Source organism: Chiloscyllium plagiosum, unplaced genomic scaffold (genome assembly GCF_037043375.1).
Source record: "Chiloscyllium plagiosum isolate Xiang-an unplaced genomic scaffold, Cpla_swu_hap1 HiC_scaffold_10, whole genome shotgun sequence".
NCBI classification, from domain to species: Eukaryota; Metazoa; Chordata; class Chondrichthyes; order Orectolobiformes; family Hemiscylliidae; genus Chiloscyllium; species Chiloscyllium plagiosum.
In genome coordinates, this window is record NW_028270148.1 from 97,995,085 (window position 1) to 98,023,047 (window position 27,963).

Consider the following 27,963-nt stretch of genomic DNA (forward strand, 5'->3'; position numbering starts at 1 on the left):
TTTCTGTGCATATACCCATCTAGATGTCTTTTAAATGCTGTAATAGTACCAGCCTCCACCACTTCTGTGGCAGCTCATTCCATACACGCACCACCCTCTGTGTGAAAAAGTTACCCCTTAGGTCCCTTTTAAATTTTCCCCCTCTCACCCTAAATCTATGCCATCTAGTTCTGGAATCCCCCACCTCAGGGAAAATAGTTTGTATATTTACTCTATCCGTGCCCCACTTGATTTTATAAAACCTACACAAGGTCACCCCTCAGCCTCCGATGCTTCAGGGAAAACAACCCCAACCTATTCAGCCTCTCCCTATAGCTCAAATCCTCCAACCCTGGCAACATCCTTGTAAATCTTTTCTGAATCCTTTCAAGTTTCACAGCATCCTTCCTGTAGACGGGAGAACAGAACTGCACACAATATTCCAAACGTGGCCTAACCAATGTCCTGTACAGCCACAACATGACCTCCCAACTCCTATACGCTCTGACCAATAAAGGCAAGCATTTCAAACACCTTCTTTGCTATTGTTATGACACGGAGGCTAACCCCTCTGTTAATTAAACCAAACACCCAGAAAAGCTCACCTCACCTCATAATCTGTTAAAATATGGGTGACAGAGAACTCCCAAATTCCACTATTTAAAGAAAATAACATCAATTTATTTTCCTAACTCTAAAAGCGAACATTAAACAACAACTATTCACAACTCTAATCCCCCTTTCTTTTTATTGCTTCCAATCTACCCTAACTCTACAATAATATGCTGTTCCAATATGACACTTACTAAAACTACATCCATTTAATTTCAAAGTCATAAGACCGCTGACTTCTCCCGTATCTTCACACTTCCAGATGAGGATCTCCCTGGATCGTCTTCTTTTTACTGAGAATGTTTCACATGAAAAGATATCTTTAAAAGAGGGTGTTTTCTAATCTCTTTGAGAGCAAGATATTCACTCTCCATGAGTTTTTCTCTCTCTACGATAGCTGCTCTCTGACTATTTTTCAAAATGTCTACATTTTACACTCCCTCATCATCAGATCCATTCATTGCTTTGATGTTGGCAAAACAATAAATTCAAACATAATTGGGTTTTAGTATCCTGGGGCATAATTTAAACTGATGGGTTAAATTTGAATTGTTTTCAAAACAGCAACCAAAATTCAAGTATCATTTCACAGCCAAATGTTATATATTTTCAATTTTCCAGTACACTCTGGGACTGCCATCTTGTCATACATACAGGTACTTGTAATCTCTCAGCTCATAACGCATTCTCTCTCACTTAAAGGTATAGTGCATACTTTCAACTTCATATCACTTCCTATTTACCTGTGACTCCACTTTCAAGGATCTATGAACCTGCACTCCAAGGTTTCTTTGTTCAGTACCACTCCCCAGGACCTTGCCACTAAATGTATAAGTCCTGCCCTGATTTGCCTTTCCAAAATGCAGCACCTCACATTTATCTAAATTAAACTCCATCTGCCACACCTCGGCCCATTGGCCCATTTGATCAAGATCCCGTTGTATTCGGAGGTAATCTTCTTTGCTGTCCACTACACCTCCAATTTTGGTGTCACCTTCAAACTTACTAACTATACCTCCTATGTTCACATCCAAATAATTTATATAAATGACAAAAATCAGTGGACCCAGCACCGATCCTTGTAGCACACCACTGATCACAGACCTCCAGTCTGAAAGGCAACCTTCCACCACCCTCTGTCTCCAACCTTCAAGCCAGGTCTGTATCCAGATGGCTCGGTCTCCCAGTATTCCATGAGATCTAATCTTGCTAACTAGTCTCCCATGAGGAACTTTGTCGGACATGCTATATCATCCAGGTCCTGCTGCAAAATACTTGTTTAGTATCTCCCCCATCTCCTGTGGTTCAACATGTAGGCTGCCCTGCTGAGCTTTGAGGGACCCTATTCTCTTCTTCATTCCCCTTTTTTTCCCTTAACATACTTCTAAAATCCCTTTGGATTCTCCTTAACCCTGTTTGCCAAACTATGTCCCCTTTTTGCCCTCCTGATTTCCCTCTTAAGTATACTTCTACTGCATTTATACTTTTTTAAGGATTGACTTGATCTCTGCTATATATAGCTTACATATGCTTCCTTCTTATTCTTGACCGAAACCTCAACTTCTCTAGTCATCCATCATTCCCGACAACTACCAGCATTGCCTTTCACCCTAACAGAAACGTACTGTCTCTGGACTCTCCTGATCTCATTTTTGAAGGCTTCCCATTTTCCAGCTGTCCCTTTACCTGTGGACATCCATCCTCAATCAACTTTTGAAAGTTCTTGTATAATACCATCAAAATTGGCCTTTCTCCAATTTAGAACTTCAACTTTTAGATCCAGTCTATCTATCCTTTTCCATCACAGTTTTAAAACTAATAGAATTATGGTTGCTGGCCTCAAAGTGCTCCCCTACTGACAAACCTCACCAAATTATCTATTATTGGATACTCACCTCAGGACGTTGAAACTTGAATAATTTTTTTATATATCAATGCATTAAAAACCCTTGTAATTTGTAACTTATTTCCTCCCCTAGCCAGTCCTCATTAATTTCATAAATGTTTAGGTATGTTAATGCAGTAGGGATGCATTTCACCCTCATTTTCAATATTTTATCAATATTTCTTATCTTTGATTTCATCGTAAAAGTTTCTGCTTTCAGAAATTGAATCTGAAAACCAGGGTTTGAGGAATGCTCTTTGGTCTACTTCAGTAAGGGATAAGAATAAAAATGAAAAAGAGAGAGAGATAAATCAAACAATACCGAAAGGCATCATAATGTCATTTCAACCCATACCAGCCTGTCTCTTCATGAAAGTGTGTTGACCTCAGGAGTGCTACACAGGATAACATTATAGGCAGGTCAGAGTGTGGGGTTTGTCATCTGAAAATGCTCTGTCACTCGCCAGTCATGCCTTCCTAAGATCGTCTTGTTTCCAGGTTTGAGAGACAGTATTTCTGCACCTACTTCCATGACTTTTTCCGTCCAACTTGTTTGATTGGAGAAGTGTCCTCTTCCACACTTATCGAGAAAACGAATCTCAGTGCAGCCCCTCAGATTTCACAGAAGGTCCAGCAGGTAAAAGTGGGGAACTGAAAGAGCAGCCTTCCATATATGTCCTTTCTCTTCCTACAATTCATCAGCCTCAAACCTCTAAATGGCTTGAAAGTCTCTTAACCTAGCAATCCTTCATTTGACAATGGATATGTCATTCAGTGTGCCCTACTAATTGTCAGGGAAATTGGATATTGGTATTAACACCATTGCTCCAGGAAAAGACTTCAGCAAAACATGCCTTCCAGGGAATTGGTTGCACAGCCTGAAAATGGTTCTTTCATTCCAGAAGGGAGTAAATCCATACAATTTCAGTTAAAGGCTTTCTATAGGTCATTCCTTAGAAATCATCACATAGTTGCCCAGAGAGGAAAACATTTGCTCCTGTATTTGTACAGTACTGAAGAAGTGACCGGGGAAGACTTACAGGAAGCTTAACACACCAGAAGAACTTTATTATCTAAAAAAAATTCAAAGTAGTCCAGAAATTATTTAACTGAGCTCAACTTTGCATTTTTGTTCTTTCTTCAAATTGCTGCTTGAGTCCTGCAAGACTCCAGCAATCCTAAGCACCTAGTTATTCAGGCAAAATTACACTTTTTAACTGCATGCCATTACATATTAAATAAGTGCAGGATATTCTGCCCTCATTTACTTATTATTCTTTAATGCATCTCAACCCATTTTCAAAGGAGTTCTCTTGCCTTTTGTCTCCTCAATAGCCACTGGAGGGGTCCTGGAGGACTCACAAGTGGCTAATGTTGTTCCTCTGTTCAAGAAGGGAAATAGGAATAATCTAGGAAACTATAGCCAGTGAGTCTCACATCAGTGGAGGGAACCTATTGGAGAAGATTCTTAGGCACAGGATTTACAGACATTTGGAAAAGCATGGACTAATTAGGGACCATCAGCATAGCTTTGTGTGGGGCAGGTCATGTCCTACTAACATGATTGAATTTTTCAAGGAGGTGATGAAAATGATCGATGAGATTAAAGCAGTGGATGTTGTCTACTTGGATTGTAGTAAGGCTTTCAACAAGGTCCCTCATCGAGAAGATTAAAGTGCATGGGATCATGATGACTTGGCCACCCTGGATTCAGAATTGGCTTGCCCAGAGAAGGTAGTGGTGGAAGGGTGTTTTTCTGGCTGGAGGTCCGTGACTGGAGGCATTCCACAGGGATCCGTACTGGGACTTCTGTTGTTTGTGATATATATAAATGATTTGGATGAAAATATAGATGGATGAGTTTGTAAGTTTGCAGTCGATACAAAGACGGTGAAGTTGTTGAAAGTGTAGGAGCTTGTCAAAAGATACAGTGGGATATAGATTAGTTGCAAAATGGGCGGAGAAATGGCAGATGGAGTTTAATCCAGGTAAGTGCTACACTTTCGGAGATCAGATGTTCAGGAAAAGTATACAGTTAATGGCAGGACCCTGAATAGCATTGACGTACAAAGGAATTTTGGGGTACAAGTCATTAGTTCCCTGATTGTGGCCATGCAAGTAAATAGGCTGGTAAAGAAGGCATCTGGCATGCTTGCCTTTATTGGTTGAGGAACTTAGTGCAAGAGCCAGGAGGTCAAGTTGCAGCTTTATAAGGTCTTGATTAGGCCACCCTTAGAGTATTGTGTTCAATTCTGGTTGCCATATTACAGGAAGGATGTGAAGACTTTGGACAGGGTCCAGAAGAGGTTTACCAGGATGCTTCCTGGATTAGAGAGTATGAGCTGTAAGGAGAGGATAGAAAAACTCAGGTTGTTTTTTCCTGAAGCAGCGGATGCTGAGGGAAGACTTGGTAGAAGTCTATAAAATCATGTGATGAATAGATAGGTTTGAAAGTCGGAATCTTTTTCCCAGAGTTGAAATATCTAATACTAGGGAGTATGCATTTCAGGTAAGAGGGGGAAAGTTCAAAGAAGTTGTGAGAGGCATGTTTTTTTACACAGAGAGTGGTAGGAGTCTGGAACTTGCTGCCAGGGGTGGGGTTGGAAGCAGATACAATAGGGCATTTAAGAGACTTTTGGTAAGCACATGAATACGCAAGGATATGGACCAAGGGCAGGCAGAAAGGATTAGTTTAATTTGGTGTTATGTTTGGCACAACATCGTGCGCTGAAGAGCCTGTTCCTGTGCTATACTTTGTATGTTCCCCTCTCCAACATACTAGTCCATAAGTAGTCCAAATTTAAGTCTTTTGAGTTGAACTAACATAATTTGGACAGAATAACATTACATTGCTCCCTGTTCTGAAGAGAGACCCCAAACGTTAGCTCTGATTTCTCTCCACAGATACTGCCAGATTTGCTCTGTTTTTCCAACAATTTCGGTTTTTGTTTCAGATTACCAGCATCCACAGTTCTTTCGGTTTTTTAATCACATTTCTCATTCTGTTTATGTACCAGATGTGCCTGTGGTCAGGCTCAGCAGAGATCTAAATTGTCCTTCTTCGTCTGTTGTTCAAAGGACTGATGTCAAAATTCCAGTTCCCAGGATGATCTAAACTCTCAGAAAATCAGAGCTACAATGTTTTAGCTTCATTAACAAAACTTTAAGCTGGGAGTGCAACTACACTAATGCAGCTCAGTTTTGTAAAATTGATTTTAGCTGGAAGAAAAACAATAGTAGCACCCAGCCTGTCTTTTTGTTTGTGATAAATGCTGAGATTTCATGGTTTATATATTCAAAGAGGATACTGTTACAGTAATTTCTCCACTAATATGGCAGTGTGATTTCAAAGCATGAGCCACCTTGGGCTGAATCATACCTTATTCTGGCAAAGTATCATTTTTGTTGAACTTCATGTAAGGTTTCACTGGAAGACTTAGTATGTTTTCTCACACTGTCATCCAAACTGTCCTCAAATTATTACCTGCTCACCCCTATGGTGCCCCATCACACCCAATACTAATTGATTCTCCCACAATAACCCAAGGTGCTCCTCACTGCCAGGATAGCCCGGGATATCTGATGCTGACAGCATCTTTAAAAGGCTATTGTGTTTCTGATCAAGCTCTGTTAATGGGAGCTGCCCTGCACAGTTTGTGATATTTCCCCCAGACATGCCAGATAAGGTGAAATTGACACCCTGGTTTGTGGAAAGGGGCCTTGAAATCCTGGTGGATGGACTGATGCAGTGCAGTCTCAGATGTCTGGAGAAACACCCAATGGTGGAGATTGAAGGTCAGTGACTTTTTCTATTCCATCAGGGTAAATGCCACCACCCCTTACTGCAACCTCACACATACTGTATTTCTGGTACAGCACATCTCACATCAAGGACTCGTGCTCTACTACTCTTGTTGTTACATGCAACATCTTTCTTTACTTGCACTTATCTACCCAATTCCCCTGCATAACCTCCACACTACCTATTCACTTACTTAGGACACCAGACCACATTTTCTCCCATCTGCACCCACACTAACAGCAATGCCACCCATTTTTATCTCATTCAGATCCTCCCTTTCTCTCATTCCAGGAAAAAACAGCTCACAATACAGCAGAAAGAATCAAGATGGGTGGTGAGGTGCCAAGCATTCGACTCCTCGTCACCTTCAAAGAGAGGAGCCTGACCCTGACTGGCCTGAGTGGCCAAATGATTGTGCTCAAACCCCTGGACTGTTACCAGAGGCAGCCGGAATCCCCTAACTGAAAATTGTCTCTCTTGGTTTGACTGAATAACTCCTTAGTCTTGGAGCCATAGCATTTGCTTGGAGCATATACCATGTGTTTGCCCTGACACTGATGGCACAAGGTGCAGGAATGAGATTGAATAGCATGGTGCTGTTCAGCATCTTGTCCATCAATTTGGTGGATAACCAATAAGCACATAACAAACTTCCTGGCTTTGCTGAAAGTACCTTATGCCTGTTGGCTCTAGCTGAGGGGGCAAAGCAAAGCAGGCATCCTGTTAGAATCCAAGTAGGCAGTTAGTGATTGAGCACTGGGAAAGCACATGGACAGGCTTGAAATGCAGCATAATCCAGTCCATGAGCTGGGTGCTCACGGAGTATGCCCTTAAACATCAATGCCATGTATCTAGGATGGTAGTCCAGAGGAATAAGTGACAAGCTGGAGTCGCCAGATATTCACTCAGCCCTTCATGTCAGGAATTTTCAGTCTCTAGTTTTTATCTGGTGGATAGTCAAACATGCATATTAATGAGGTGATATTAATTAATAATGAGGATGGTAATGAGCAATCATAACAGTTGACAGGCCTCTTCTGCTCTCTAGAGAGAATCTTATTTCGATGTCCAGAACTTAGTTGGAAAATGCAACATGTTGCTCAAGAAAGGCCCCACTCAATTTCTCATGCAATTTTCCTAAATTTCCCTCTGAAGTCCATGTCATTCAAAGCCGGAGAAGATTCTGTTCATTGTCTGTTGACTTCTACATGTGGACATCTACATGTTTAGGTTTCTTTTCATCTGTGCAAATCCTTATTCAGCCCATTGACAATGTGCTATGTCAAATCTATTCCTGATTGTTATAACAGTAGATACCTTCTCCTCATCCACTGATTCCCAATTTGGAGTAACACTAAGTTCCTTAAAAACATGAAAAGATATAGGATAATATGATACCTGTTGTCTATTTTGGTATCAGAAAGCATTTGACATTGTTTCCCTTGTGAGGTTGACTGAGACATTTACGACTCATCGGGCTTATTTTAAATCCTGTTGGGTGTGGAATGCATTCATACATTGTATTCTTCAACAGAGGCTTGACACAATACAACTATTGATTTGGATTTGAATGCCACCATTTAGTTGTTCACCTGATTCCAGAGAATAGCAGCGGCTCACTGGCAGCAGGGGATGGATCCTTGTGCAAACCACTATTGACTTTTCTTATGGACTTTCCACACTCGTCTTACTGATTCTCAATGCTTCCAATTCATAAATTGCTCCATGAGCTTTAAACTTATCCTCAAACCTTGCATTAGAATCTTATTGAAACAACTCTGAGCATCAATGTCAAGCACATCTCCTCCATATCTCTCACCCACAAGCATAGCTCGTCCCACAAAGCAATCCAGTATGTCGGTAAAGCATCATCTAGTTATTTTTGTTTGTTCACTGTAATAGTTTAATATGTTTATCTGCTATTAAGTGTTGAATATGTTTATTAATTAATCAAGTTTGTATTTGGCTTACTTTCACCAAGCCAAGAATTAGGCTGAAGGATACTAGTTTTTCTGCCAAGTCATAATATTTTAACATCCTTATTTGTACATGGAGGTTAAGTAAATGGGGATAGTGGTTTATTATCAGCAAAGGAGTGAATGTAGGAGGAGGTATAGTTAGTAAGTTTGCAGATGACACCAAAATTGGTGGTGTAGTGGACGGTGAAGAAAGTTACCTCAGATTACAATGGGATCTTGATCAGATGGGCCAATGAGCTGAGAGTGGCAGATGGAGTTTAATTTAGGTAAATGCGAAATGTTGCATTTTGGGAAAGCAAATCTTATCAGGACTTAAACGCTTAATGGTGAGGTCCTAGGGAGTTTTGCTGAACAAAGAGACCTTGGAGTGCAGTTTCATAGCTCCTTGAAAGTAGAACCGCAGGTAGATAGGATAGTGAAGAAAGCGTTTGGTATGCTTTCCTTTATAGGTGTGAGTATTGAGTATAGGAATTGGGAGGAGAGAGGGGAAGGTTATAAAAGAGACCTAAGGGGCAACTTTTCATACAGAAGCTGGTGTGTGTATGGAATGAGCTGCCAGAAGGCTGGTACAATTGCAACATTTAAAAGGCATCTAGATTGGTATATGAATAGGAAGGGTTTGGAGGGATATGGGATGGGTGCTGGCAAGTGGGACTAGGTTGAGTTGGGATATCTGGTCAGCATGGATGAGTTGGAGTGAAGGATCTGTTTCTGTGCTGTACATCTCTATGATTCTATGACTCTATAACTGGGGGTGATCCTAAAATTAAACCTTACGTACGTTTGACTTGGTGAAATTATCACATTACCTGGAATAAACATTTCTTAGAGCAACATTATCCAAAATACAGAGGAATCTCAATTATCCGAATACCAATTATCCGAAAATTGGATTATCCGAAGAAGATCTCAAGGTCCTGATAGAAACATTACATCAAAGACGTGTTTCCAACAGCGATCACGTCTTTTGTTTACAGTGATTAAACAGGCACTGTCTCGAAATGACTAACCCCCCTCCCTCCCTCTCTCCCCACACTTTCCCTGGAGTCCTACAGAGGGATGTACCCTAAACCCCCCTTCACTAGATAATCTCCCCAACATTGTCCTGCACAGGGCAGAGGTGGAACCTGTCAAAACATGTGTGTGGCTGTGTGTGTGTGCGTGTGTGTGTGTGCGTGCACGTGTTGTGTATGTGTGGCTCTGTGTGTGTGTATAAGAGTGTGTGTGTATGGGGGTGGGCAGTGTTGGACGGGATTGAGGAGGCGGATAGGGGGCAGAGTTGGATGCAGTTTGGGGTCGGGCGGGGGGGTAGTGTTGGGGGTGGGTGGTGGGGCAGTGTTGGATGGGGTTGGGAGGTGGGTGGGCAGTGTTGGAGGGGGTTGGGGGCGGGGGGGCAGTGTTGGATGTGGACAGAGGTGTTGGACGTGGACGGAGGTGTTGGATGGGGGCGGGGCAGGGAACGTTATTGGACAGGGGCGGGGGGGGGGGGGGGCGGTGTTGAACGGTTGGGGGCTCGCATGCAGCGTGCTGCCGCCTTGTCTCCTGAATGGGGAGCAGACTTTAAAAACTCCAAACCCCAGAGGAAAGGCATTTAAATCGATTAACCGAATAATCGATTATCCAAACAAAATAGTGCCCGCCCATCTCGTTCGGATAATCGAGGTTCCCCTGTATTGCTTAATTTGGAAAATAGCAATTCCCAAAGTTATCAACTTTCCTTCAATTGTTCCTTTAAGAAAAGTAAAGAATGACTGGTGATGCAAAACTGGGCCGTGTGACAGTGGAATCAAAAATATTATACAGCTGCTGGGCCTAATTATCTCTTCAAAAGGGCATCCCAGATAGTTCCACTCTCCTGCTCATTTCCCAAAGCCCTATAAATTACTTTCCCCTTTTGATTATCAACTCAGTTCCCTTTTGAAAGTTATGGTTGAATTTGCTTCCACCATCCTCTTCAGGTAATGCATTCCAGATATAATAATAACCCACCACATAAAAATGATTAACAAATTCTCTCCTCAAATTATTTCATGAATTTCCTGAAACTCATGTCCTCTGGTTCCAGACTCTCTTTTAGTAAAAACTGTTGCTCCCAATTTTGTCTCTCAAAATCTCTCATTATTTTAGACGCTACTATTAAATCTTCACTGACCCTTCTCTGCTGTAAGGAGAACAATCTCAAATTCTCCATTCTATGCAAATAACTGATTTTCCCTAAACATCTGCTTGCAGTACAGTTTCATCATATCTATTGAAATATGGACGGCAGACGTATACTAGATTGGTTACATGGTACTGCTGTTTTGCATTTTTGTAATGTGTTTAATTTCCCTTCCAGGCGCCATGTGATTCGGTTTACTGCCACTTCTCCTCTTGGACACAATATCAACATAAGTAGTACAGTGCCATTTATCTTTGGTGATGAAGATACGGTTTTAGTACACCTTAGCAAGGTATGTAGCACAATACTAATCACAGAGCCTATTCATCTGAAACTTGCTACTAATTGAAAGATTACTGGGCACTCAGCAGTTGGGAATTCATTAAGGCCTTACATTCACAAGATCCCTCACCTGACATCCAACTCGGACTTTGCGGGGTCTTTCAGCCAACTCTCTGGACCAACCTGAAGTTCCTGCAAACGTTCAAGAGCTTAAATCTGTGTCATTTGTTCTTGAATCATTTATGACCAGGAGCAGTTTCTCTCAATGTACTCTCTCCAGCCGGTTCATGTTTTTGAAAACTTCCATCAGCTCTCTTTTTTGCTGCCTTCTCTCCAGGTTGAACAGTTGCAACATCAGTCCTCATAACTGAAGTTTCTCACCCCCGGTACCTTCCTTGTACGCTTCTTCTGCACTCTGTCCACACTGAACTTCATCTGCTACCTATCTGCCTATTCCACAAACTTGTTTTTGTCTTTTAGGATTTCTGCGCTGTCCTCCTCACAAGTTTCCAAGTTTCATCCATATCAGAAAAAGCCTGTGCTGACCCCTGTTGACCCACTACAAACATTCCACCAGTGGGGTTTTTTTGTCTCAGATTAGATTTGATTCCCTACAGTGTGGAAACAGGCCCTTCGGCCCAACAAGTCCACACCGACCCTCCGAAGAATAACCCACCCAGTCCCATTTCCTTCTGACTAATGCTCCGAATACTATGGCAATTTAGCATGGCCAATTCATCTGGCCTGCACATCTTTGGACTGTGGGAGGAAACCGGAGCATCCGGAAGAAACCCTCGCAGACACGGGGAGAACGTGCAAACTCCACACAGTCAGTCGCCCGAGGCTGGAATTGAACCTGGGACCCTGGTGCTGTGAGGCAGCAGTGCTATTGGACTTTATTTTCCTCAGGACTGGAAAAATAAATGACTTGTTTGCCAGTGATCACTAAACGCCACGCAATCACTGTACTGGAAGTCCTTGATCCAAAACGCTCAGCAGGAGTTGTCAGGTGTAGACATTTGGTTTTTGAAAATAGTGGATTTAAAAAATGAGACACAAACAGGCATTTAAAGAAAATATCTTCTGCCAGGCTCAGAAGTCTAAATGGGCTTATTAGAAGTTATTGAGTGTATAGTCAGTTCTGCTATAACACGTGTTTCTTCCGTGCGAATTAGCTTAACGCGATTGAAGAATTTAAACAGTTATTTGTAGAACACAAACTTTCTTTACCTGTATTGGCTATAATGCAATTCCAGCCCCCTTAATTTAAATGGCATGTTTTTTGCACTTTTTTTTATAACTCAAGATCACACAGGAACTGAGCTATCACGTTATAGCAGAACTGTGGTTTTAACTTGTCCTTTGTAGAATTTGCCCAATTTTTAGTTATATAATTGGCAGACAATTCACTATCATGCATTATGGAGTAGTGATCTCACACCAGGCTTAAAAGTCGCGGATGGAACAGATTTCACAGGCCTTCTTCTGTTCCTTTCTCTTATGGTCTTATTGGTGTTAAAAATCACACAACACCAGGTTATAGTCCAACAGATTTATTTGGAAGTACTAGCTTTCGGAGCGCTGCTCCTTTATCGGATAGCTGTGGAGCACGATCATAAGACACAGAATCTTTAGCAAAAGATCTGTGTCATGTAACTGAAACAATATATTGAACAAATCTAGATTCCTATTTTAATAGCAATCTAGGTTTGTTCAACATATTGCTTCAGTTGCATGACATTGAGATCTTTTGCTGAAGATCTGATTTCATTGAATCTATAAATTCCGTGTCTTATGATCCCGCTCCGCAGCGACCTAAAAAAGGAGCAGTGCTCAGAAAACTAGTACTTCCAAATAAATCTGTTGGACTACAACCTGGTGTTCTGTGTCCACCCAGTCCAACACTGGCACCTAACTCTACATCATGGTCTTATCAGCAACCAGTCACAAAAGTACCTAGACAATTGGCAGCCAGTCAGACAAGTAGTTAGACTACTTGCAGACAATCGACCAAATACTGAGGCAGCCAGTTGTACAAGAATGAGTATGTGTACCAGATCATTTTATCCTGGATATTTCTTGAGTGGTTAAATGTAGACTGCAATTTCTTAGGCTGTCTATATTCACCTTCTGTACATATTTTGAGAGTATATAGATCTGGCCTTCATGTAAACTATTATGAAGGCAAATCAAAATATATTATAAAATCTTAGATATGAAATATTGCAGCACAAAGCTTGATTCTCCTGTCTTTCATACATCTACAGGATAGCCTGCGATTTATGCAGCATGCTACCCGCATTATTAAAGCAATTGAAAATGCCATATGTAACTTCAATGATGAGCAAGAGCATCGCAAAACTTCACTGGAACTTCAACATTGTCATTTTCCATTCCCATTTGACGATGCTAGTCTGGCTGAGGAGCAAACTAAGGTGAATTTATTGAAGGTTCAAGATTAGAATTTCTGAAAAAACTAGAAAACGCTTTTGTAACTGCATCTACACTTAAGTGTTTGCTTTCTTCTGATCAATTTAAAACATTATTTTCTTCCTATTTTAAAATGTTTCTGAGCAAGGTTTTCCCACTTTAAATGGATAACCACAATTGTTAAATTAATGCCATTAAATCTAGTTTTACCCATTTTTGCTGTTCTGTACTTCAAATAAGAAGTGTTATAAATCACATGCATGCATCAAATGCAACAAATGCAGTATTCACTGAGGTTCATTCTCAAAACTATTTGAAAATTTCCTTTTGCTATTATTTTGCACCTCTTTTTAAAATCTTTTGTGGATTCCATCACTGTCCAGTATGACATATTCTTATCTCTCCCTTTCTTCTTTTAAAAGGAGTTCTTCTGGTTACCAGTTCAGGACTTACAGAAATAGTTTTTCTTCATTCATATGCAGACGTGCTGGTGTAGTAGTCAGGTCACTACACTAGTAATACAAAGCCCCAAGCTGATAGTGAATCATAGAGATGTACAGCATGGAAACAGACCCTTCAGTTCAACCCGTTCATGCTGACCAGATATCCCAACCCAATCTCGTCCCACTTGCCCAGCATCTGGCCCATTTCCCTCCAAACCCTTCCTATTCATATATCCATCCAAATGCCTCTTAAATATTGCAATTGTACCAGCCTCCACCACATCATCTGGCAGCTCCTTCCATACACACACCACCCTCTGTGTGAAAAAGTTGCCTCCTAGGTCTCTTTTCTATCTTTCCCTCTCACCCGAAACCCATGCCTTCTAGTTCTGGACTCCCTGACCCCAGGGAAAAGACTTTGTCTATTTACCCTATCCATGCCCCTCATAATTTTGTAAACCTCTATAAGGTCACCCCCTCAGCCTCCAGGGAAAACAGCCCCAGCCTGTTCAGCCTCTCCCTATAGCTCAAACCTTGCATCCCTGGCAACATCCATTCTTAGAGCATGTGTTCAAATCCCACAATGGTGAAGTTTGAATTCAGTAATGACCTTTATTGAATGAAATCTGTCATTCTTAACTGGTCTGCACCAGAACCTTAGCAATATGAGTAACTTTGAAATACTGCTACAAACCCTGAAAGAAGTAATGAATCTGGGTGGGGCACCTGGCATCAATCAAGACATCAGAAATTATACTACAATCCTAGCTTTGTTGATCCTACAAAGCTTTCCTTCCTAACTTCAGGGTGCTTGAGTCAAAATTAGGAGAGATTTGTCCCACCCGCTAATCATGAAACAGCCATACATAGTCATCCTCTCGGAATTATACCTTACAGACAATGTCCCAGATGCTACCATCACTATCCTGTGTCTGTATGTCCTGTTCAGCAGGAAGACTACCCACCAAGGGTGTCAGTGTAGTGATATACAGTTGGGACTTAGTTGCCCACGAAGTGCTCAACGTTGAATTAGGAGCATAGGAATGCATCTTGTGCTGTCAACTCAAACATGGGCAAGGCAACATTCTGCTTATTACTATTGTAAGAAACAATAGTTGAGATCCTTGTATATCTATGGTTATTATATACAGTAGTATTTAGAATTAATGTATATAAATACCGTCACTTTAAAGTATAAGCCTGAGAATAGTCCTTGACTTCATTTCAGAATAGAAAATGGAGTGTAGGATCAGATGTAGCTATTTAGCCCTTTGAGCGTGCTCACCATTCAATATGATCATGGTTGATCATCCAACTCAGTACCCTTTTTCCATTTTCTCCCATATCCTTTGATTCCTTTAGCCAAAATAAATTTATCTATCTCCTTCTTGAATACACTTTCTGTGACAAAGAATCCACAGACTCAGCCCTTTCTGAGTGAAGACATTTCTCCCCATCTCTGTCCTAAAAGGCCAACCCCTAATCTCTCCCCAGAATTCAGTCACACTACCCAATAATCAGTCTGGTAAACCTCCTTTGCAGACCCTCAATAGCCTTCCTCAGACAAGGAGTCCAATACTCCAGGTATTGTCTTACCCATGCCCTGTAAAATTGCAACAAGACATTCCTGCTTCTGTATTCAAATCCTCTCACTATGAGGATTGACACAGTATTTGCCACCTACTGCACCTGCATGCTCACTCTCAACATCTGGTATAAGAGGACACCCAGGTCTTGTTGCATTTCTCCCTTTCCCAATCTATTATCCTTCAGACAATCTGCCTGCCTGTTTTTGCTACCAAAATAGATAACCTTACATTTATCCACAACTGTATGAATCTGCCATTTATTTGCCCACTTTCTTAACTTGTCCAAATCACAGTGATGCTGCTTGGCATCCTCCTCACAGCATACCCTCCCACTCAGCTCCGTGTCATCTGCAGACTGGAAGATATGACATAGATTTTCTCAAAGGTCATTCATTTATATTGTGAATAGCTGGGGTCCAAGCACTGATCCTGACAGTACCTCACTAGTCTTTGCCTGCCTCTCAGAAAAAGTCCCTTTTATCCCTACTCTTTGTTTCCAGTCTGCCACCCAGTTCTCAATTCAACTCCGCACATGGCCTCCAATCTTATGTACTTTAATTTTGCATTCTGATCTGTTATATGGGACCTTATTGAAAGCCTTCTGAAAATCCAAGTAAGCCTTTCTCTATGACCAGTCTGTAAAGGACCCTAACTCCAAGATGGTAGCAGCAAAGGCGTTTACTGACTAGAAAATGATGGCAACAGTAAAGATCAAGAAACAGACCTGAGATCATCTACAGAAGTTAAGAAGTCAAAATTATTTTTTCCAAAAAATAATTATTACAGCTTTAACAACAGCCAGAGAAAAGCCACAAGACCTGAACATCCACTGTAAAGGAAACATCTTCAAACAGAAACTCTTCTAGAGAAACACCAAAACTCTATTAGTCTCAGACTTTTACAGGAGCAAGAAGCCTTTAAAAACCACAGCGACAGCAGTAAAGGCCCACTGGCAACCGGGGGAAGATTTGAATTGAAAGAACAGAGGTGGTGAGGGAACCAACAAGAGAGAAGCACATGCTTGAACTCATCCTCACCAATCTGCTTGGCACAGATGCATCTGTTTTTGACAATATCAATAAGAGTGACCACTGCACAGTCCTTGACAAGATGAAATCCTGACTGTCCAAACTAATAATACCTTATATCATGTTGTGTGGCACTATCACTGTGGTAAATGGGACACACTTCAAACAGATCTAGCAACTCAAGACAGGGTATCCATGAGATGCTTGGACCAACAGCAACAGAAGACTTGTACTCCAACATAATCTGTAACCTCATGTCCCGGCATATCTCCCATTCTATCATAAAACCATGGGATCAACGCAGGTTCAATGGAGAGTACAGGAGGCCATGCCAAGAGAAGGAGTAACTAAAGCATAACTAAAAATGAATTATCAACCTAATGAAGCTACAAAACAGGGATATTTGTGTGCCAAACAGCACTGGCAGCAAGTGAGAGACAGAGACAAGTGATCCCACAACCAATGAATCAGATCTAAGCTCTGGCTCCACAAACATCCCCAACCTGAATAATTTGGGAACCCAGGACAAGTGCAAAAGATAAGGCTGAAGCATTCGGAACTAACTTCAGTCAGAAATTCCAAATGGATGATCCATCTTGGCCTCCTCCAGAGGTCCCCAGCATCACACATGCCAGTGATTAGCCAATTTAGTTTGCTCCATGTGATATCAAGAAACATTTGGAGGCACTTGATACTGGAAAAGATATGTATAGACCCTGACAACATCATGGCAATACACTGAAGACTTGTGCTCCAGAATATGCTGCACCCTGGCCAAACTGTTTCAGTATAGCTGCAAAACGGGCATCTACTCAACCATGTGGAAAATTCTCATGCATGTCTCATGGACAAAAAAGGAGGATAAATATAACCACTACCATCTAGAAAGATAGAGACAGCAGATACATGGGAATATAAACACCTGCAAGTTTCCCTCCAAGCTGCTCACCATCCAAACTTGGAAATACATTACTGTTCCTTCAGTGTTGTTGACTCCCTATCTAATGGCTTTGTGAGTATACCACACAAATCGCAGCAGATTAAGGATGCAGCTCATTATCATTTTCTCAAAGACAACTAGCATGGGTAATAAATGCTGGTCCAGCCAGTGACACCCACATCCTAGCACAATGATTAAAAAAAAGGTATAAATTTCAGCATCATTCACATCTTGGATACTGAAACAGTCAAAGTCTATTTGCAGCAATACCTGGGCAATATTTGGATTTGGGCTGATAAGTAGTAAACACAATCATGTCACACAAATGACAGATAATAACAATCTCCAACAAGTGAGACTTGAACCATCACTTCTTGAAATTCTATGGCATAACCAAATCCCTAATTATCAACATCTTGTAGGTTACAATTGACCAGAACCTGAACTGGATCCATGTAAAAACTATGATTAGAAGAGCAGGTCTGGGAAAGGCTAGAAATTGTGTGGTAAGTAACTCAGCTCTTTTCTCCCTCATCATTGTCCATCCTTTACAAGACACGTGTCAGGAGGTGATGAAATGCTCTTCATTTGCCTGGATGACTGTAGCTCCAACAGCACTCAAGACGTTCAACACCATCCAAAACAAAGCATCTTGCTTGATTGCCACCATACACACTATTTTTGCCACTCTTCCAAAGTACCAGCTACAAGTTGCGTAACAGTGACTCAGCAAGCCTCCTTCAGTTGCAACTTCCAAACTCATGATTTCCCAGGACAAGAGGAATACCATCACACATAAGTTCCCCTGAAAGCTACACACCATTCTAACTTGGAATTATATTTGTGTTCCTTCACTGTCATTAGGTGAAATCCTGGAACTCCCTTCATAACATCGCTGTGGGTGTCCATAAACTTCAAAGACTGCAGCAGTTCAAGAAGATAGTTCACCACCACCTTCTCCATTGCAATTAGGGCAGCCACCCAGTAGGTCATCCAATGCAACAGACCATGATGCTGAATAGACTATCTCTACCTCTACATTGGGATTTCCCAAACATAGTGATGAAAAAGGAAAATTGAAACAAATGTGAACAAAGGTGATATGAGTGATATTTTCCCTGAATCTCTTACTTGTTAAAATACACACAACATAATTTGTTTTCTTCATTATTTATTTAATATTAAGACTTGTTGGAGCCTGTCATAGTATCTGATGTAACAGTAATGGCCTAGCCCATGTTTCTCCGTGTGTAAGCTGGAGACGACATAGAGACACAGAGATTATTTCTGAATAACGTTGACATTTTGTCCATTCTTTATTCAATGTTCACATGAATTGTTACTTTGGGGATGATCATTATGGGAAACATGGCTTACAAAGCAGGCATAGCTGTTCTCCCTTCTTGGCACTCTGGAGAATATTGGCCCTCTTCATTCTCAGTGGATATAAATTAGTCTGAAGCAGTACATTCAAAGTACTTGAAAGATTTTGGTGGATTGGAATAATTGAGCAAGTGAAACTATTATATGAATGTTCACATATCAAAGAATTTTCTTGGTACCAGCACTCACTGGCGAATGTATAGAACAAAACTGTGTTCACTCATATATTCTTGCTAGTAGAGGACATAAGTCTATAGTTTACTCAGCAAGGGAGGTTGGAAGGGTCAAGTCTACACCTCAGAAAGACAAATGGAAGTCTGGCAATGGATTGATAATAATGCAGATGAATTATTGTTGTGTGAATCAATTAATTGTCCCGAGAATGCCTTACAAATCTCTTCATGACCCTGGCATCCATAAAAGACTCATTTGGATTTAAGACATCCTCCTCATGCTCTGACAAATCCCCATTATCTAAGGAGAGCTGACTTTCCTTCTGAATTTTCATTGCAATATCTATCTACGCTGCAACTGCCATGTTATGCTGTGCAGAACGAACCACAATTATTCATGATATATTCATGATATATGATGTTTGTGGGCGGCACGGTGGCACAGTGATTAGCACTGCTGCCTCACAGCGCCAGAGACCCGGGTTCAATTCCCGCCTCAGGCGACTCTCTGTGTGGAGTTTGCACATTCTCCCCGTGTCTGCGTGGGTTTCCTCCGGGTGCTCCGGTTTCCTCCCACAATCCAAAAATGTGCAGGTTAGGTGAATTGGCCATGCTAAATTGCCCGTAGTGTTAGGTGAAGGGGTAAATGTAGGAGAATGGGTCTGGGTGGGTTACGCTTCAGCGGGTTGGCGTGGACTTGTTGGGCCGAAGGGCCTGTTTCCACACTGTAAGTAATCTAAATCTAAGTAAATCTCGGGTATGTATTTCAGAGTGCTGCCAGACCAGAACAGGCAGCATTTTACAAAGGCCAGTTATGTAGTGGATGACAACTCTGATGGATACATGAATTTGATTACTATGTTCTTCTGCCTTGCTCTGGGATGCCTTGCAGGCGTCATTAATTTTTTATGTAGATGATAACCCTGACTACTGAAGACCATCCATCAACCTGAGCTGAGATTTCAACCTCTAGAGTCTTTTGTTGCGTGAAATGTAGGCATTATGACAGCTGTCTGGGAAATGAGTACAGATATATCTTATTCTTCTCCTGTAGTAACACACTGGTAGTGTGTTCATGGACTGAAATTCTATGATTTATAAATGCCTCTGGCTGTTTGAAAGAGAGATTTTATGGTCACATTAGTGCACTGAAGAAACCCATGATAATAGCATACATGGCTGATCTTGCTGCCTGGCTATCTTTATAAGTGGCGAAATGGATAAAATAGTTGACATGACTAAATGAGATGTTGGTCATCTCATTTATGCACCCATGAGTTGTAGTCTGTGATGAAATGTTGCCTGTTGCACCCTAGAAGGTACTGCTGGATAAAAATTGAGTTCTGCTGCAACCTTGAGGGCAACTGGAATGGGTTTCCCATCAATCCACATGTCTGTGGATATTAATAAACAGTCCAATAATATTGGTACCACTTCCTGTCTACCAACAGTCTCTTATTTTAATCCTATAAATCCACATATAATTCTAGTCAATCTGTGCTGCACACCACCTCCCCAGATCTGCTCTAATTGGAGCTTTATTTAATTCTAAGGTAACTTCAATAGTTCTCTATTCCAGAACTCTTGAAAAAAAGCACTAACATTGCAGCAACCTTTATAATGTTTTAAAATATCTGTTTATAATAGGTGCCTTGGTTTAAGGTGGTATTGAAGAAAAGCAAATTCTTCTTGTTTTTTCAAATAAACTGAAATCACACAATTTAATTTGAAAAAGACTATTTGGTATTTCATTGTCAGTTTCCTTTTATTATTTCTCTGCTAGGTCTTCAACACTGCTGTTTACGCCACCGTTGCACACGCCCTTGATGCTTGCCCAAGTACTGAAGACTATTTTGCTCTTAGAACACTCTTAGTTGATAGCTCTCCAAAGCAGCTTAGGATCGAAGAGAGATCTTGCATAAGTGAGTGTAATGATACCACTTGATACGTAACTTGAGGAGATGGGACAATGGATTTCAAATCAATATGTATGAAGGAAATATTTATTGAATACTTTGAAAGCACTTGGAAAGAAAGTTGAGAAACTTTGTTTCACTATTTTTCTGAGCAGCCAGTAGCCAGTGCACTTTCTAATTCCTGAAATACAGCTACTATATTTTTATTGAAATACTTACTGCATTTATAATTAACATATTTAATTTAACTAATGATCCTGTACAAGTAGATCCCTCATAATAAAATATTAGCATGAAACTACAAATTGAAAACAGTTTCATAAAAGATATTGATAATTCTGAACAGCATCTTCTTGCCTTGCATCTAACCTTTAAATCTTTGGACTGTGGAGGAAACTGGACCAGCCAGGAGAAATCCACGCAGACACGGGGAGAGCATACAAATTCCACACAGACAGTCACCCAAGATTGGAATTGAACCCAGGTCCCTTGCACAGTGTGGCAGCAGTGCTAACCACTGAGCCACTGTGCTGCCCTATCCAAAAATGCTAATTAGCTAATAACAAATTAAATACTTTGAAAGTTTAATCACTATGTTCCAAAGCATAGGGAAGCTTGCCAGACAGTTTGAACACAACAGGGTGCCAGAAACATCAATGCCGTAATGACCAGACCGTCTGCTTTTGGGGTTGAGGAATAAATATTAACCTGGACACTAGGGAAAACACCTTTCCACTTTCATAAAATAATTTCATGTAATCATTTAAGTCCACCTGAAGAAGTAGACGTCACAGTTTAATATTGTATTTGAAATGTGACAGCTCCAACAATGCAGCACTTTCTTAACAGTAATGCATTGGATTGTCATCCTAGACCTTTTATCGTTAAGCCTGTAAAGTGGGATTGATCCTAGGATCCTCTAATTCAGGTCACAATGCAACCACTGAGCCATAGCTGTAATATGGATGGTGTTTTAAAACACCTCAGAAATCATCACTGGAAACGACTAATAAAGACAAACTGTTTCTCCAATGCCATTTTTGTTTTTAAATAACAAGTGGTTTCCAAGCTAGAAATGATGTGTCCTACTTCACATGAAAGAAAGTACAGATACATTTCACTTAGCAGTAAAGAACAGACAAGAAAGAGAGGAACAAAATTGGGACGGTGTCGCTAAAATGCTAAAAACAATTAATAAGGCTAAAATCAGCAAGTCATTTAACTGTAACATAGGAACAAAAAAGAACTTGATTCAGAGACTACTTCCATACATAAAAGATCAATAAATGCTGGACCAGCCAGCAATGTCCATGTTCCACAAGAGAATTAAAAAAAAGAGTCAAATCATCTGAATCATGAGCTACGTGATTTGAAATAAAATTGAACTCCTTTCACAAACTGTCTGTTATCTTGGAGTTGACATGTAGGTTTGAAGCCTTCCTTTCTGTAAGACCTCCTTCTCCACCTGACTATATTGATAGTAGACGCTGGCTTTCTGCTCCTTACCTATGAGATCATCATACATTAGAATTTAGCAGGGCCACAAGTCGGATTTGGATTCGTGAGACCTTCTCTTTTAGCCTATGAATCATTGAAGACCAGGTGTCCAATTCAAGATCCTGAAGAGGGGTCAAGACGTTAACTCAAAACATTACATCTGCTTTCTCTGCACAGATGCTGCCGGACCTGCTGAGTTTCTCCAGCAATTTCTGATTTTGTTTCAGAATTTTCATTACCCACTGTTCTTTGTTTTATTCAAGATCCTTGTCAGGATTCTGTGGATGTACCAATGTGTGCTCCATGGGAAGTTTGAAGATTCATTAGGCAATTCCTGAGCACCTCAGGACCCTCCACAAAAGCCTCCAACTTTTGTTTCAAGTCAAAAGTTTCAGGACAATTCAGACTTACTTAGCTGGATATTCTGGCAGTAAATGTTAGACAGATACATCCTAGTCTAACTGCTGGGTAGCAACAAAACTAAACTCCCTACCCAAGTCATTCACACTAATCCCCAAGTCCAACTGTCCCACTAACTTCCCAAGAAGTTCCTGACACAACCGGATTACTTCCAATATATTATATCCCTGAAATTAGGCCTTGTTGAGCCCAATTAAAGCAGAAGTATCGTTTTCTAATGATCACTTAGAGGTTAGATGAGCTGTTAACGAGCTTTATAAACCAACCGTCAACTTACTTATTGGTTTGAAGATCATAATGTTTATAATGAATCCCAAGAGTTTGTCTCCTAATTTATGAGATGGATATGTTTGGGATTACTCAAAGGGAGCTGTTGATACAGTTAATTGAATGCAATAGTGCTGCTATAAGTTTTTCAAGTATAAGTGGTGGAGAGATTTAGAGAGCCACAGGTAATGACCAATGGTGTATTGATCAACGGCTAATTTCATTGCAATATTGCATGTACTTGCAGCCTATCACAGTTGTCAAGAAATGTCATTATATCCTTAAACATCCAGTGTGAAGAAACTTACCACTGCTTATTATAGACTGACATATTATACACAGTTACACAGGGCAGTGTTATTTATTATAGACTGACATATTATAGTTACACAGGACAGTGTAACCTGTCATTCTCTCTTTCTCCCTCTCTCCTTCCCCCCTCCTTTCCCCCTCTCCCCTCTCTCCTTCCCCCTCTCCTTCTCCCTCTCTCCTTCCCCCCTCCTTTCCTTCTCTCCGTTTCCCCTCTCTCCTTTCCCCTTCCTTACCCTGCTAAATGAAACCAGGTAGGACTGCACACAGTTGGAGCCAAATATGAAGCACAGCAATCCCAGTTCAAAAACGTTGTACAATCACTATCAAGGTTCTGGCTCAAATAAATGTTCTGCATAGTTTTCTTCCAGGTACACCTCCCTATCTTCAGTTTCTAACAATATTCAACAGATAGTTGAAGAATAAAAATGATTGATGCCATGTGCATAAAAGAAGCTGTCAATGACTGAACATTTTGCAACACGCCTATTTTGATTTCAGCAGCGTGAACCAGCTGTTGAGTCTTGTTAACCCGCTTCTGCCCTCATGGCATAGATCAATTTTAACCTTGTTGCCTGGGACGTGGAACCCACACACATTTCCTCTGCAAAGCCTTCTCCTGCCATCTCCTGACATTCACATCATGGGCCAATCTCTCCACCAAGATCTCAGCTTTGAAAAATAGTCTCATTTGTCAAAACTCTATACTTGAGGTGAATGATAGTATTCCCCAGCAAATAGAAATTTGTTAACAACTGTGATAAGGTTAAAAGTAGTCATTGCTTTGTTATGTTGAGATTCTAGCATAATGCTTTACCTTTTCATAATTTCATGAAACACTTACTGTTTTAATAAGGTTCTGTTTCTGAAGTGCCTGAATCATGGAAAGAGAGGACCCCAACTAAACAGGAAGATGTAGCTGCCAGCAGAATACAGACTTGGTGGAGAGGTCTGGTCATTGGTGAACTCAGGTTTGCAAGCAAGATAGGTATGGTTTACAACTCTTTGCTTCAGAAACTGAGAGATATAAAGATACCAGAAGTCTGAGTTGGGAAAGTTCCTGACTCTGGAAATCATTGAATGTTAAGAATGCCCCTCTATGCACTTAATTTCATTTTGATGAGTTGGCAGAAGGTTGGAATCAAGCCTGCTGCCTTCATAGGCAAAGCTAAGTGAGCAATAGAGACAGATAGATGGTGGCATGGCCAGCAAATTGGAGGAGTGGTACTGGAAAGGCACAGCATGTCAGGCAGCATCCGAGGAGCAGGAAAATTGATGTTTCTGGCAGGAGCCTGATGAAGGGCTCCTGCCCGAAATGTTGATTTTCCTGCTCCTCGGATGCTGCCTGACCTGCTGTGCTTTTCCAACACAACTCTAATCTTGACTCTAATCTCCAGCATCTGCAGTCCTCACTTTCACCCAGCAAATTGGAGGACTCAAGTCCATTTACAGGGACATTAGTGCATGACTGTTAGGCACTAAAGCCTACTTTCATCGATACAATTTCCAAATGATCTCAATATAAATGTTTGGTTGAGCTCCAAGAATGGATTAAACAACCTAGCTCAACGAGCAATGTTTACAAAACTACAGAGGAGAATGAAATCTTTGCTTCGTTGACATTTCTAGTGTCTAATAATAACCTGCTCTTAGAAGAGTTTTTCTCAATGTCTGTATGTTTATTAACACAAGATCAAGAGGTGTGAAATCGATAGTAACTTTTGTCATTGATAATATGAATGACTGTAATTACTTGACACCATTATATGAAGATAAGGTGAGTAATGCCTTTCAATGGTTTTCAAACATTTTCAAATTTCAAAGATTGGGTGGCTGATTTTTGCTTCCAAATTCCCCCTCGACTTCCAATGCCTCTGTGGTGCCATGAACCACATCACCCAACAAATTGGGCCAGGTTCCATTATAATTGAAGAGAGGGGATGTTGCTTGAAGTCAAAGTCGATAAATAGAACTAGTAATTGGGGTAGCGCTGTTTGCTAACTACTGCCTGCACACTTATCCTGTGCTCAAATCAGGAATGGGGCCAGAAAAACCAAACTCAGGTCACACTATCTTTAAAGTCCTTCCAAATCAGCCCCAACTCTAGAAGATATCGGGACGTGAGTAACAGTATATGACATGTCATTTTGCAGCAAACAATAAAACATCTTTTCCCAATGTGTATTGCATGATTGAACCACCCAACAAGATTGGACAGAATATGCAAAACAGTAAAGAATGACTCAATGGTTAATAAGGAGGAAAAAATATAAAATACAAGAGAAAGCTACCTAGAGATACAGATAATAAGAGTTTCTATAGACTCTTAACAAAGAGTTACCAAAGTGAATATTGGTCCCAGAGAAATTGAGTATGAAGAATTAATAATAGAAAATCAGGAGATGTCAGATGAATTGAACAAGTATTTTGCATGACTTCATTATGTAGGATGCAAGGAACATCCTAAAAATAGCTGTAAATCAGCAAGTGGAAGGGAGAAAGAAACTGGAGAAAATCACAGTCACCAAGGAAGTGGTACTGAGCAAATCATTAGAGCTGCAGGCTGACAAATCCCTGGGTTCTGATAGAATTTAGGCTCAGGTCTTAAAAGAAGTGGCTAGTTAATTGATTAAATTTAATTTTCCAAAATTCTTTCGATTTATGGAAGGTTCCATTAGTTTGGAAAATAGCAAAAGTAACTCTTCCATTCAAAAAGGAAAGGAAATATAAATCAGGGCACTATAGACCAATTAGCTTAACATCTAACATTGGAAAAATGTTAAAGCTATTATTAAAGACATTATTGCTGAGCACTTAGTTAACTTCAGGATGTTCAGACAAGTCAACATGGTTTTGAGAAAGGAAAATCATTTTAAGTGCTGTGGAGAAAGGGTAATTAGTGGGTCTAATGTACTTAGATTTCCAGAAAGCATTTAGTATAATGGCTCATCAAAGATTATTGGAGATATTTAACCATAGTGTAAGAGGGAACATAATTGTAGAGATAGAAGGTTACTAGCTAACAGAAAATAAAGAGTGGTCATAAGATCCTCAGACAGCACCTTCTAAAGCCACAATCACTTCAATTTGGAAGGACAAGGGCAGTGGATATATGGGAGCACCACAACCTGCAAGTTTCCCTCCAAGCCATTCACAAAAACAGATCAAACCTGTGAAAGAAAATTGGTGCTTTGTGAAGTGGGGACTTGAAACATAGCTGATATTTGGTCAGTAGAGGAAGGGCCAACCAGAGTGAAGGCAGAGGACAGTTGTGAATGAGACTATTGCTAAAGCAACATTGCCCAGCATTTGTGGAAGTAATGAGAGACAAGCATTCTGATCTCCCCCATACTGAAAACCACAGTAACCAAATGAGAAGTTTACACAGAGAAATTACATTATAAATTTGGAATCTTCACAATAACATGGAGAACTGGACTCTAATCTTCTGTTTTCTGGATAGTTGGAGAATGGATACAGCCTATAAGATGGATGCAGGGACTGCTGGGAAGTTCTGATACACTGATTACCCAGTAATTGCCCAGGTAGTTGAAAATTCCAATGGGAAACCCTCTCAAAAAACCTTGCACCTGAGTCTTTGGATGATCTTGATTTATGTACCTTAATAAAAGATGGAGGATTGATACCTGCTGTAACTTCTGATTGATAATAAAAATTGGAACAGCACCCAACCACCCCACCCCCCACCGCATTCCTCCAGTTATCCAAGGACACATCCTTGACTGCCTCCTACTCTTTAAAGGACCATTATATCTACACCCTCCAATCCAACCAGAAGCATCTGGATCCAGCTTCCCCACATCAACTAACTTGATGCCCAACTTGGATCCAGCCCAGATTGAACCGCACCACCCATGTTTTGCTTCCACCCCACCAATCTCTGGAACCAACCTATGAACGTCCCCAACCCACCTCTGAAATAACCCTATCCTTACTATAGACCTGACTACCTCCGCAACTCAACTTGAATCAGCACACCCAACCTCCCTGTCTCCTCCAGATCCGAACTCCAACCCACCAGACCTGACCCAAACTGACTCCACCCAAACCCCTAACACCCATTCCCAACCTTGCCTAATTAGCCCCCTGCCCACTTATGTACCTGCTGCCCTAACTCTCCTGTTACTTTGTCCCCCTACTCACCCTTGCCACCTTAACAGCCTTGCCACCCTGCCATCCAGCCCAATCTTCCATCCTATTCGCCTTGCTACCCTAACTTAACCTGCCATTATGTGTTGATGGTTGCTCTGCTTCGAAGTATTGTAAGAGTGGTATAATGAAGGCTCCAACCATAACTTCACTGCTTTTCAATCCTATACCTCTAGAAAGTATCACAGCATTTCATTTGTTATTTTACACTGTATTTGCAAGCGAAATAAATATAGAAGTCAGAAAGTCATTATTGTTAAATAATTGAAATGTGGAATTGATGAGGTCAGATCTGGAATACTCAGAACAAGTAGGCATCATTAGGTATTTTTTAATAAATGTCATAAATATGATAGAGGCAGTTAAGAGTATTATTGCTCAACATGAGATGATCTTATGAGGATAAAGTAGACATGCTGGGGCTCTTTCCATTGGAGTTTAGTAGAATGAGATATGCTATTATTGAGTCACACAAGATCCTGAGAAGAGTAGACAGAATTGATTCTGAAAAGATGCTTTCCCTCATGAAAGAGATTAGAACTAGGGATACCATTTAAAAATAAGTGCATTCCCATTAAGATGGAGATGACGAAGATTTTATTTTTATTGGGGGTTGAGAGTCTTTGGAACTCTCTATCCCAAAGATTGATGTGGACAGAATCATCGAATATTTTTAGGACAGAGGTAAGTAGATTCTT

The 27,963-nt window shown here is 40.7% G+C and overlaps 1 protein-coding gene across 3 annotated transcripts in view; it reads left to right on the plus strand.

Annotated features, from left to right (window-relative positions):
- adgb (androglobin) overlaps positions 1 to 27,963 on the plus strand; it is a 386,047-nt gene that overhangs the window by 298,215 nt on the left and 59,869 nt on the right. For all 3 annotated transcript variants that reach the window (XR_015758508.1, XM_087991569.1, XM_087991570.1), the window contains exons 22-25: positions 10,596 to 10,710; positions 12,968 to 13,135; positions 20,470 to 20,608; positions 23,952 to 24,083. Coding sequence is in view for 2 of the 3 variants with exons in the window: in XM_087991569.1 (XP_087847695.1) it covers positions 10,596 to 10,710; positions 12,968 to 13,135; positions 20,470 to 20,608; positions 23,952 to 24,083 (554 nt within the window). In the remaining variant the exon portion in view is untranslated. The remainder of the gene's footprint in view (positions 1 to 10,595; positions 10,711 to 12,967; positions 13,136 to 20,469; positions 20,609 to 23,951; positions 24,084 to 27,963) is intronic.